The sequence below is a fragment of the Oryx dammah genome, unplaced genomic scaffold (genome assembly GCF_014754425.2).
Source record: "Oryx dammah isolate SB20612 unplaced genomic scaffold, SCBI_Odam_1.1 HiC_scaffold_1, whole genome shotgun sequence".
Classification (NCBI taxonomy): domain Eukaryota; kingdom Metazoa; phylum Chordata; class Mammalia; order Artiodactyla; family Bovidae; genus Oryx; species Oryx dammah.
Window position 1 is genome coordinate 93,300,940 of NW_024070185.1, and position 12,982 is coordinate 93,313,921.

General features: G+C 43.7%; 1 protein-coding gene across 3 annotated transcripts in view; it reads left to right on the plus strand.

The window, feature by feature from the left end:
- Positions 1-5,765: 5,765 nt before the first annotated feature.
- SLC44A1 (solute carrier family 44 member 1) overlaps positions 5,766-12,982 on the plus strand; it is a 217,127-nt gene continuing 209,910 nt past the window's right edge. Inside the window, exon 1 of one of the 3 annotated variants that reach the window (XM_040241010.1) lies at positions 5,766-6,088. In XM_040241010.1, coding sequence (XP_040096944.1) covers positions 6,053-6,088 — 36 coding nt within the window. In that variant the 5' untranslated portion in view covers positions 5,766-6,052. The remainder of the gene's footprint in view (positions 6,089-12,982) is intronic. The other 2 variants (XM_040241025.1, XM_040241018.1) reach the window with 2 other exon arrangements.

Genomic DNA, 12,982 nt, shown 5'->3' on the forward strand with positions numbered 1-12,982 from the left:
GAAGTGCCACACTGCTATGAACACAAGTTCACAGCAAGTCTTTTTAGAGAACTTAAATGTTGTTTGATCTTGTAATGGAAATCTCAGTGAAAATAAATAAAAGCCAGAGTTTTTAATTAAGGCTGGTGAAACATCAGCTTACAAGTGTGGGCAGGAGCAAAGTTGCAAAGCTAAGGAATAATGATTCTCTCCAGGAGCTGACTGGGAACAATGTTTTCTTTTTCTGTCACATACCTGAGTTCAGGGAAGCTCTTTTCCTGGGTTTCTAACTTCAGGGTTTAACTAGGAGGCTGGGATACATTTCAATCTTTCCAAATAGAGACCTGATCTTGCCTCTCTGGTAATGAGTGAACAGTTACAGCCCTTTTGGTTACAATTAGTTTTCACTTTTGGAGCATTTCCCAGGGGTGACATGGGAATAGCTTCGAGGAGGAGGTTGTGAGACAGATCTGGAAGCGAGGGCTCTGCTGAGGGAAACGTGCTCTTGGTGGGATGTGACTGTGAACACAGTGTGTGCTAAAATGTAAATAACACAGCCAAAGCACCAAATACCACAAATTAAAAAATTTTTAATAAAGGATTCCTCTGAGCAGTTACAGACATACACACATATATATGCATCTGAATTTCTTTTAGCCCCCCACATCTGAAATCATGTGAACAATGAGTTGGGCTTTATTAATATCCAGAAAGATCATTAGTTCCATGTTTTCCCTAGGTGAGTGACCAGCACCAAGCCCTCCATTTGAAGCTGGAAACACTGAAATTCACACGGCCAATTACGCAATACTAGACCACTGGGAAGCATTTCTGGCTGGCTCAGCTGGTGATCCGATTTTACCCTGCAGCAGCAAGACTGATAGACCTTATAATTTTATTCTGGTTAGTGTAGATGCTGTTCTTACATAATTTTTTTTAAACTCCTCTTTTTCTCAAAAGAGAAAACCTGAGTCCTTCCCAAGTGGTTTGCCTCAATGACATCTCATGGTGATACGATCAGTACCCCAATCACCAGCTAGAGTGATCCTTTCACAATTTCTGAATTTGATGTAGTTTAGTTTCATTGAATGCTGTGTGAGCTTGCTTATGAGAGCAGATGAAAAGGAACAGTAATTTGCCCCCTTCTAAATCATTCCTTTTATGAAGCTTCTTTGGGCATGAGGAAAAGAGACTCATTCTTCGAAGGTACAGAATATCAATTGGGGAGCTGTATCTCTCATGCTAATGACAAGGTATAACTTAAAAACATCACATTCATATGCATATATGGTACATATATACATAATTAGCATATTTACAAAGCATCTAGCAGAACCTTAGAACTCTTAGTTCCATTAACCCTTAAAAGGAAAACTGAAATTCTGATCTGAATTCTGATCTGCCCAAGTACAGAGGAATGTGCTCCCTTTCAATTATATTCACCCATCATCCTTGTCTAGGAAAGGCACCTCCAAAAAAAATGAAATGAACTTTTTTTTCCCTGAAGCACTGCCAGAGTCTGTTATGTATTTATCAGCTTCTGCAGTTCTAATTACAAAATAAGCACTAGCTATTGCATAGAATAACTACAGTAGCCAAAAAGATTTTTATAATCTGAGAGAAATGCTCCCATATTGATACTGCTAAGAGAAACAAACTCCCCTTTCCTTGATTATAAAGAAGTAAGACAGATGGCTTCTTGTTTAAGACTGTAATTTTACTTTCAGCCTCCTTCCTCAGTTAAAAAACAAGATGTACTTTGATGCTTTGAGGGAAAATCTCAAGGGAAGGTTTTTTTAAATTCCTGGTTGCACTGAATAATTGACAAACAATTGAGAGCTGAGAAAGATCAGTGCAGTTCAGTTCAGTCGCTTAGTTGTGTCTGACTCTTTGTGACCCCATGAATCGCAGCACGCCAGGCCTCCCTGTCCATCACCAAAACTCCCGGAGTTCACTCAGACTCACATCCATCGAGTCCGTGATGCCATCCAGACATCTCATCCTCAGTCGTCCCCTTCTCCTCCTGCCCCCAATCCCTCCCAGCATCAGGGTCTTTTCCAATGAGTCAACTCTTTGCATGAGGTGTCCAAAGTACTGGAGCTTCAGCTTTCGCATCATTCCTTCCAAAGAAATCCCAGGGTTGATCTCCTTCAGAATGGACTGGTTGGATCTCCTTGCAGTCCAAGGGACTCTCAAGAGTCTTCTCCAACACCACAGTTCAAACACATCAATTCTTCAGCACTCAGCCTTCTTCACGGTCCAACACTCACATCCATACATGTCCACAGGAAAAACCATAGCCTTGACTAGACGGACCTTAGTCGGCAAAGTAATGTCTCTGCTTTTGTATATGCTATCTAGGTTGGTCATAACTTTTCTTCCAAGGAGTAAGTGTCTTTTAATTTCATGGCTGCAGTCACCATCTGCAGTGATTTTGGAGCTCAAAAAAATAAAGTGTGACACTGTTTCTACTGTTTCCCCATCTATTTCCCATGAAGTGATGGGACCAGATGCCATGATCTTCGTTTTCTGCATGTTGAGCTTTAAGCCAACTTTTTCACTCTCCTCTTTCACTTTCAAGAGGCTTTTTAGCTCCTGTTCACTTTCTGCCATCAGGGTGGTGTCATCTGCATAACTGAGGTTATTGATATTTCTCCCGGCAATCTTGATTCCAGCTTGTGTTTCTTCCAGTCCAGCGTTTCTCATGATGTACTCTGCATATAAGTTAAATAAGCAGGGTGACAATATACAGCCTTGACTTACTCCTTTTCCTATTTGGAACCAGTCTGTTGTTCCATGTCCAGTTCTAACTGTTGCTTCCTGACCTGCATACAGATTTCTCAAGAGGCAGGTTAGGTGGTCTGGTATTCCCATCTCTTTCAGAATTTTCCACAGTTTATTGTGATCCACACAGTCAAAGGCTTTGGCATAGTCAATAAAGCAGAAATAGATGTTTTTATGGAACTCTCTTGCTTTTTCCATGATCCAGCAGATGTTGGCAATTTGATCTCTGGTTCCTCTGCCTTTTCTAAAACCAGCTTGAACATCAGGGAGTTCATGGTTCATGTATTGCTGAAGGCTGGCTTGGAGAATTTTGAGCATTACTTTACTAGCATGTGAGATGAGTGCAATTGTGCAGTAGTTTGAGCATTCTTTGGCATTGCCTTTCTTTGGAATTGGAATGAAAACTGACCTTTTCCAGTCCTGTGGCCACTGCTGAGTTTTCCAAATTTGCTGGCATATTGAGTGCAGCACTTTCACAGCATCATCTTTCAGGATTTTAAATAGCTCAACTGGAATTCCATCACTTCCACTAGTTTTGTTCATAGTGATGCTTTCTAAGGCCCACTTGACTTCACTTTCCAAGATGTCTGGCTCTAGATGAGTGATCACATCATCATGATTATCTGGGTCGTGAAGATCTTTTTTGTACAGTTCTTCCGTGTATTCTTGCCACCTCTTCTTAATATCTTCTGCTTCTGTTAGGTCCAGACCATTTCTGTCCTATATCGAGCCCATCTTTGCATGAAATGTTCCCTTGGTATCTCTAATTTTCTTGAAGAGATCTCTAGTCTTTCCCATTCTGTTGTTTTCCTCTATTTCTTTGCATTGATCGCTGAAGAAGGCTTTCTTATCTCTTCTTGCTATTCTTTGGAACTCTGCATTCAGATGCTTATATCTTTCCTTTTCTCCTTTGCTTTTCACCTCTCTTTTTTTCACAGCTATTTGTAAGGCCTCCTCAGACAGCCATTTTGCTTTTTTGCATTTCTTTTCCATGGGGATGGTCTTGATCCCTGTCTCCTGTACAATGTCACAAACCTCATTCCATAGTTCCTCAGGCACTCTATCTATCAGATCTAGACCCTTAAATCTAGAAAGAAGAAAATGCTATAGCATGTTTTCAGGGAGTTTACAATCTAATTGTGGAGTTCACAGTCAGAATTGGGACCAGAGGCATTGAAGTATTACTTTTTTTTCACTTCTGTTTAATGCTAACACCTTAGGATTCACAGCCCAGTGGTATGGTTGACCCTCTGATCAAATTGGAAGAGAATATAGGGAGAATGCAGAGGAAGAATTAATCTCAAGGAGTACTTACTGAGTCCTTACTGTCCTACTGAAAATGACATATTAGTCGCTCAGTCGTGTCCAACTCTTTGCTACCCCCTGGACTGTAGCTCACCAGGCTCCTCTGTCCATGCAATTCTCCAGGGAAGAATACTGGACCGGGTTGCTGTTCCCTTCCCCAGGGGATCTTCCTGATGCAGGGATGGAACCCAGGTCTCCCGCATTGCAGGTGGGTTTTTTACCACTAGCGCCACCTGGAAGCCCCTACTGTTCTACTGAGTGCTTTCATATAGTGTTTAGTCTTGACAACAGCTCTTCCTGGTCATCCTTATCACCTGTTTTTCACAGAGCAGGAGAAACAGGCTTAGAGAAATGATTCATCCCTGGTAACAGACCTAGAGAATTGAAACACACCAACTGGGAATTCCTCTTTGGCCTTTCCTTTGGTGGTACCTAGGTTCCCATCTTGACTTTCCTTTGCTTAGATTCCCTTTCAATGCACCTGATGTCAGCTTACTTCTGTACTATTTCCGCCCCCCTTAGCTTTTGAGTAATCTTTAAAACTTGCTGTCTTTCATTTGGCAGTCAGGCCTTCTAGTCTCCTTTGGACCTTTGCAAATAAGCTTTTTTTTTTTTTTTCCCCTAACTGATTCTGTCTTTAAGACATTCTTTGACAGGATGAAAGGAAACATGAAAAAGTTTTAAACAGTGCCTCGTAAGTGGTTCTCTTAATGTTAAGCATGATCTGTAGTTTTATTCCTGCCACATTTTAACTGTTCTCATATCACACTTTCTCAGCCTCTTGGGGTTGTAGTTCTTGAAGATGGTGACAGCACTTACTCTTAACTTACTGATACTGCCTAGCGTATTCACGGAACAACAAGGAATTTTAAGAGAGCAGGAACTTCGGCACTTTTGTTCACCTCTTTTTCCCAGTGCTTGTAAATTACTGGAACTTAGTATGCCTGCGGTATACATATGTTTTAATATGATGGTTTAATACTCATTTGTGTGTGTGTGTGTGGACTATTCTGTGTAAAGTTTCGTTCAGATCCAATATGTTTCTGAATTGAGAGACCTGGAGAATTTTTTGCCTTTCCCTTATTTTCGTCCCTTTATAACAACTTCGACCTTGGGTGCTTTCCATCAATCTCCTGGTGCCTTCAAGGCTTAGTTTCCACATCAACAAAATGGGGCGAGTAGCAACAGATGCTTGTTTTTCCTTGTCTTCTGTCACATAGTACTTCTCCACGGGGTTACTGCGTACGCTTTTCTCTGGATAAAAATCAGTCACCTGAGAGGTAAGAAACCACTAAGGTCCTCGGGTTGCAAGCCCGATAGGGATACAGAAAAACAGCTCCGCAAAACTCACCGGTGCTTCCCGCGTCCGGAAACAACCCGACCCCATTTCGGCTGCGAGCCTGCCCAGCCTTCGTGTGCCCCAGCCTCAGGCGCCCTCTCGCGCAGAGGTAGCGCTCTGCCTCGGTGCCACAGCTAAATGGGCTCGGTACCGCGCAGGCCCCGACGCGCGCCGAAGGGCCCGGCCTAGTTTTGGCCGCAGCCGCCCGACCGCCCGCGCGGCGCTGCACTGGGGGCGGGGAGTCTGATGGGAGACGCGCGCGGCGCTGAGGAGGCGGCGGCCCGGGAGAGGGAGCGGGAGAGGGACTGGGCGCGGGAGGCGGGAGGCGGGGGACAGGGGGAGGCGCCGCCGCCGCCGCCGCCCGCCCCTTTCCGCTGGGGAGCAGCTGCAGTAGCAGGAGCGGAGCAGGAACCGCGCAGCCACAGCCGCCGCCGCTGCCGCCGCCGCCGGGGGATGTGGTCGGCGCCCTCCCTGAGCCGCGCCGCCTGCTGAGTACCCGCCGCCGCCCGAGCCGCCGCCGCCGCCGCCGCCGAGTCGTGCGGGGCCAGGCCGCGCCCTCCCAGGGCGCCCGCCGGCTCGCATGCCGAGGGGCTCCGGGGCGTAGCTGCGCGCCCGGCGCCGCCTCCGGGCTCCTCCGGCCCCGCCATGGGCTGCTGCAGCTCCGCCTCCTCAGCCGCGCAGGTGAGGGGCTCCCGCCTCCCGGCCGCCCACCCGGATGCCTCCCCCGCGCCGCGCGGCGGTCTCCCGCCGCCTTCCACGACCCGCGAGCTTCCCTTCAGCCCACCGTGCACTCCAGAGACGTCCCCCACCCGCACCTCCCCCTGTCCCGCCGTTGCCCCCGCGCTGGCTCCCAGGGCAGCCGACTGGCAGGCGCCTCAGCGCGGCCCCCGGGGCGCCTCTTGCAGACCTGGCCGCCGCCGCCTAGTCACACCTGAGCGGCGCGTCCCGCCAGCCCGCAGGTAGAGGCAAGAAGGACGCCTGCTCTCTGCCCCAGGTGGCACCCCCGCTTCCTTCGTCTTCCGGGCCTGCCTCCTCGCTTCCCACCTCCTTGGAGTCCGCCCGCTCCACATCCACAGACTATCCTCTGTGCTCGCTGGAGGAGTAGCTCCAGCTTGGGCTGTTCGCCCCATCTCCCACCTTATTACAGTTTCTGCTCTAATTGGAGATTCTGTCCCTTTTCTCCTGCCGGCTGCCCCCGGTCCAGGTTCAAGCGTTTAAGCGGATCCCGGAGCCCTCCTACGATCCGGTTTCCCAGATTCCAGCGGCTCGCCACCCATCCCATCCCCCCTTTGTGCCTTGACCTCAGACACCCAGGCCTCTTCGCACACCGAGGCCCCTGCGGGAGCGCGGGGACTGCGCTGGGAAGGAGATTGGGCACCTGGAGGGTGACGGGAGCGTTACGGAAACTCCCTCTTTGTTGCCAGTGTAACAGGAGGAAGAGGTGCCGAATTTAGTTTTCCTGTGGGCACACTGGCTGAGTGTTGTCGCTGAGGGCTGAGATGCAGAGATTTCTCCCAGCGTCTACCCTGCCCCCATCCAAATTTCGCTAACCTGCCTCTCGCCGATCGGAGCCCTTAACCTGGATAGAAATGTTTTAGACAACTGTATAGGGATCAGATGTAATAGGACTTGACTGCTATCCGCTAATAACTGAGAGGACCTGTTTGTACATTACCTAATTTAGTGGATTAGTGAGTGTATTTACAAATACGATAAAAAGCAATCAGGAATACTGCACCAAACTGTCTGGTGGTGGTGTATGAAAAATAGGCTCTGACAATGCCTGGGATGTAATCTCACAGTTTCATTAGTGTAGAATTTAACTATGGTCTTTGACTTGTTTGTTTTGCGGGGGAGACAAGGGCTCTTGTTTTTAGAAATAAAGGCTCCTCGGTTCTTGGTGAAGAAAAACGCTAGTTTTGGGAAAAAAAATTCCTTCAGAGATCTAGCATCTGTGATAATGCCAGAAGTGTTTTGCTACTGCTAAATGACTATATATAACTCAGTTTTAAATAACCTGCATACTTGTTCTGAAAATCTGAGATCTGTCAGAAAATGACTGGAATTGCAGATGAATGGAGGACATCTATGTTTTATTAAGTCTCCATCCTATTTGTCCATTTCTTTTTTGGGTGTTTGCTTACTCGTGTTTTTCTTTTTCCTTTTCCTATTAGGATCATAGGCTGATTGGCTTAGTTAGTTAAACCTTACTGTTCAGTTAGAATAACAAAGAAAAACTATAAATAGTGGTGTTAGGAGGGAGAGGTCTATAGTTTTCATATTAACAGATAAAGGTGTGGAATCACGCAATACCTTTCAGCTGGTTAGAGGTTTCAGGAGAGAGGGAGGAATCTAGTTGGGTGCTGTTGGTCTAATATTTATTTACTTAAATATTATTTTGACAAAAATGGTATCTTTGCTGTTGCCTTTCTCTGAAGAATTGGTTTACTGTGCATCCTCTTTTGGACATCAAATGCCTTAGAGACAGGAAAGTATTGGATAGTTTATGGATGGCTTGTACCGTGTTTATAATCAATTAAATTTGGAAGGGATGGATGCTGGACCCAAACTCTACTTAACAGGTCTTGCATTTGACTAGCTCCACATCTTACTTTTCAGAATGCTGTCACATATTTTCCTTGTTTTTTCCTCTTGCAGCCACTGTTTGCTTCATGCTGTGTTCTACAGACAAGACGCATGTCATGCACCCTAAGGGGTGCGTTTTTTTTTTTTTGCCCCTGTGGTTTCCTATAACCAATCAACAGCTGTCACATGCCCTTAAGTTCAGCTTTAGGGACTTGTAGTGTTCAGTGGAGCATTGAGGAGCAGGTTTTGTGCCAAAGAGCAGGTCATCATTTTTTTTTTTCCTTATTTGAGGTTTTGGCATGATTCTTTATTTGTGAAATGTTATCAATCTGCTGTGTTTTAATGCTCCTTTCAGGAACATCATCAGGTGGGATAATACAGTATCTATATGTGTTGTGTTGACACCAAATAGGGACCCAGCTGCACATTGTCTCTAAACGTGAGCCTCCATATCACTGTGAACTTCTCTAAGAGGCCTGGATTGTATTCTCAGGCACAATGTTTCTTTCATCCCTTCTGCTGGATTGTAAACTTCTTGAATATAGGAACTCTTTTTGTTTTCCACATGTATGTATTCATTGCAGTGCCTTACTATACCTTGTACATGATAGTGGCTCAGCAACAGTCAATGAACAGAATATTGATACACAGATTGGAACATTTGGCTGGCAAGTAACATTTAATATGAATCCAGCCCTGAACCATGTGCTGTTTCACTTCCATGAGCTGACTGACTAATGTCTCCAAGCCATCCTCTTCTAAGTTCAAATTTGAACTGTTTAAGTTAAAATTCACTTGCCTTTCCCACATTCCATCTTATTCTTTCAATGGGACTGTCAGTTTGCAGAATTGAGCAGGCTTTTTCTTTGCTATTGGTGCTCGGCTCAGTGCTTATGTTTTAGTTGGAGCAGTGGCTAAAACGTCTTAAAGGAACTTGTCTGCAAACTCTAATGATAACCTGCACAGCACATCAAAACAAACGTGCTTTGTGGTAATCTGCAGTTCAGCTTAGCTTTTCTCAGTGGTATCGTCAGCAACTTTAAAGCCCTGGCAGGTTTTATCATTGTAAATATAGTGTGTTTCCTCTTTGTAGTAGGGATTCACTTTTGAAATAAATATATTTTCCCTCATAGTCTCTTGCTATAGTTTAGACTCTCATAAAAGAGTTATTGTCTTCCAAACTGTTTCATCTCTTGTAGTCTGTTCGGGTATTATTTTCATTTTCTTGGCAGTGTCTGAATATCGTAATTTGTCTTCAAAATAATTATCCTGTTTTTGGATTTAGATAAAGTGTCACATTCTATACCTACTTGTATTTCATTGTTTAAGAAGGAAATTATTGGCAAAATTATTTGTACTGTATCAGATATGTGTGTCTAAGAATCTTAAGAACTCTTAGAAATGTTTATAGAACTCTTAATTATGTTTTGTTTTCTTATTAGTGACCACTGCAAGTTACTTGCTAATACTAGTAGTTGCTCAAGACAAGCCAGTACATGATAGCTTTTGCCTAAAAATCTCTTTGAAGTGAACATAAAAGTGAGATAGTCTTGAGTTTCTTTTTACAGCACTAATCCTCCCTAAGACTCTTAAAATTTATTCCCAACTCTCCATAAATCGTTTGTTCTGTTATAACCTGACATAATTTCTATTCTTGTAATGTTAAACTTCAAAGTTCACTTGTAAATCTTCAGATTTATGAAATGTTCTTTCCCATTGACAAACCAGTTTGAATGAAGGTGGCTTTTGAAAGATTACTTAGCGAATTGTCAAAAGTCTTTGTCGTTAATGGCTAGATCATTATTTCTCACAGTAGTGTTTCGGAAGTCAGGAGATTTTGCAAGTGCTCTGAAGTTCTGTGTCCTTTGGTTCTAACCTTAGAAATTGTGAGAGGGATGGAGGATAATCTTTCTCGTTGAACAAACTGCCCCTTATATCTGTCTGTTGGAGAGGTGGTTCTTATCTCTGGTCTTGTCCCATGTCGTCAAATTGAGAGCTCCGTATTTAACTGTGTTTTTCCAGCTCTCATATCTTGTCTTGGGATGAAATGAAAAATGAGAAACAATCAAGTGGTTCACAAACACTGGTTAACTTTTAAGAATGTTAACTGTTCTTTAGAAGAATTTTAATAGTAACCGTAGTCTCCTGCTTTGTGGAATTTGAAGTCAGAGGTTAAAAATGAAATTTGAAGAGTAGTGGGAATTACCAGCAGAGACTAAGTTATTCTGTTAAAATGTGCCCAACAAAATATACCTGTTCTAACTGAAACAAAGAATCATAGCATGAAGACTATTTTTGTCTTCTGAATACTGCGCTGTCAGCATGTGCTGTGCTTGGTTGCTCCTGTCCGACTCTTCACGACCCTGTGGGCTGTAGCCCGCCAGACTCCTCTGTCCACGAGGATTCTCCAGGCAAGAATACTGGAGTGGGTTGCCATGCCCTCTTCGAGGGAATCTTCCCAACCCAGGGATCAAACCCAGGTCTCCGGCATTGCAGGCGGATTCTTTACCATCTGAGCCACCAGGGATCCCCATGCATAGAAAACCCATTCCTTAAAATATATAAATCAATGTTAATATTAAAATTGGCTGGAAAGTAATGTAAAAATGATGAGACTTTTTATATAGCTATTTTTCACAGCCCTTTTCACATTTCAACTTCTCCAGTAATTCTGAAGTTGACTTTACTTCCATTTACAGCTGAGGAAGTTGAGACTGGGATGTTAGTTGAGACTTGGCTGAAGTCTCAGAGCTACTAAGGGATCAATCCAAACTTTACCCTTGTCTTGAATCTGAGTCCTGTGCTTCTGTTTCTCTGTTCACATATATGCTTCCCGTATCTTAAATTGTAGTTCATTTTATCTTTAGAAAGGGTCCACTCAATAACATTGTGAAATAAGGAATGTCCAAGTTCAAGTCATGCCATTTTGAACTTGCTGCCGTTACTAGATAGGGAGCAACATGATATAATAAGCAAAACTAGTCCAGTTAGAAAGTTCCCAGGCTTAACAAATACTACCAAATACTATTTGATGTGTTAATCCTATCATTTAGAAATGTTGTTGGCTTGGAGGATATTTATTTATAGAAATATATTCTGTATTATACGCTACTACTGGTAATTGGTTTCATGTCTGACTCTTTGTGACCCCATGGACTGTAGCCTACCAGGCTCCTCAATCCATGGAATTCTCCAGGCAAGAATACTGGAGTGGGTTGCCATTTCCTTCTCCAGGGGATCTTCCCTACCCAGGGATTGAACCTGGGTCTCCCGCATTGCAGGCAGACACTTTACCGTCTGAGCCACCAGAGAAACCCTTAGTAAATGTTATGGAAAACCCCAAACAAACTTTCTGGCCAACTCAATATTTTGCTATCTCCTTCCTCCCCAACCCGTTCCTGTAGAAAGGAGAATTATTTCAGTTTCATAACTTTGACTCAGATTTTTGGGACTCTCAGGACTATTAGAGATAAACGAGAACTACTGTCATTTCTGTTGAACTAAAGTGGAATGTAGAGATATGACGTCTGAGGTCAGAAAGATACATTATGAGGTAACTCAAACTAGAAACCTACTTAGTCACGCTCTCTCTCTCTCTTTTTTTTTTAATTTTGGCCTCTCCAGGAGGCATGTGGAATCTTAGCTTCCCAGATCCCTGATCTTAGACCAGGAATCAAACCTACACTCCTTGCAATGGAAGTGCAGAGTCTTAACCCAGTGGCCCATGAAGGAGCTCCTGAAACCCAGTTAGTCCCTTAATCTTTCTGTAGTTACCATTATCTTTGCAATCTTGATACCACATTGGAAACACTTAGAAAGCTAAAAAAAAAAAAAAAAAAAAAAACACCCCACGATTCCTGGATTCTCCTTTCAGAGATTCTAATTTCCTTGGTCCAGGGGTACTACTTGGACATCAAAAAGTTTTAAAGTTGCCCTGATGATTTTCATGTTTTGCCAAGGTTGAAAACCACTCTTCCATACCCTTTCTGTGATAATTCCATCTCCTTCTATGGTTTTAGTTACAACCCATTTGCCGACAATTCTCAAACTAAATTACTGAACTGAAACCAACTTTATCCTGGCTTCAAAACTGTATATCCACTGATTACTTACCACCTCCACTAGAATGTCTTGTAGGCAACTCAAACTCAGTGTGTCAAAACTAAACTCAAAGTATGTAGACACAGATACACACATCTTTTTCAGTATCTTTGGTTCACTGAATGACACCAATATCATGGTATGGAAACTGGGAACGTGAGACATGTAGGAAACCTGCTTCTCGTTATTCCATATCTAGTCACCATATCTTGTCTCTTTTACCTTCTAAATTTCACTACAAGTCCCCCAGTCTAAGCTTCTGTCATCTCTGCCCAGAACTTTGCTTCTAGGTCACCCCATATTCATTCATGCTTCCTTCCAATTTTTCTCCATGCTGCAGTCCTAATGATCGCTTTAAAAAATCCAAAGCTGTGTGGGGATCGTGTCCTCCACCTACCTGAAACCCTTTAATGGTTTCTGATTACTCTTAAGACAGAGACCAGAATCAGCTGAAACCAGCCAACAGTGCTGTGTGGGCTGGTCTCTAGCTCTCTCCAGCGTCACTGTAGACTCATACCATGCTTCTCCTTAATCTTTGTAATCCAGCCTCACAGATTCTTCAGTAGACTTTGTTTTTCTCTTAGGGCTTTGCACGTGCTTTTCACTTGTCTGGGAGGCTCTTTGCTTTTCTCCCTAGTCTAGCTGACTGATACTCATCCTTCAAGTTTCAGCCTCAGAGTCACTTGTTGGGAAAAGACTTCCTTGATCCTTCAAACTAGGCCATGTCTCCTCATTAAGTTCTTACAGCCTTATATATTTTCCCTATGAACATTTAAAGCTATACATAATTATATGGTTAATATCTAGTCCAGAAGTTGGCAAAACTACAGCCCATGTGCCAAATCTTTGTATGGCTTGCAAGCTAATAATGATAAAAATGGTATCTGT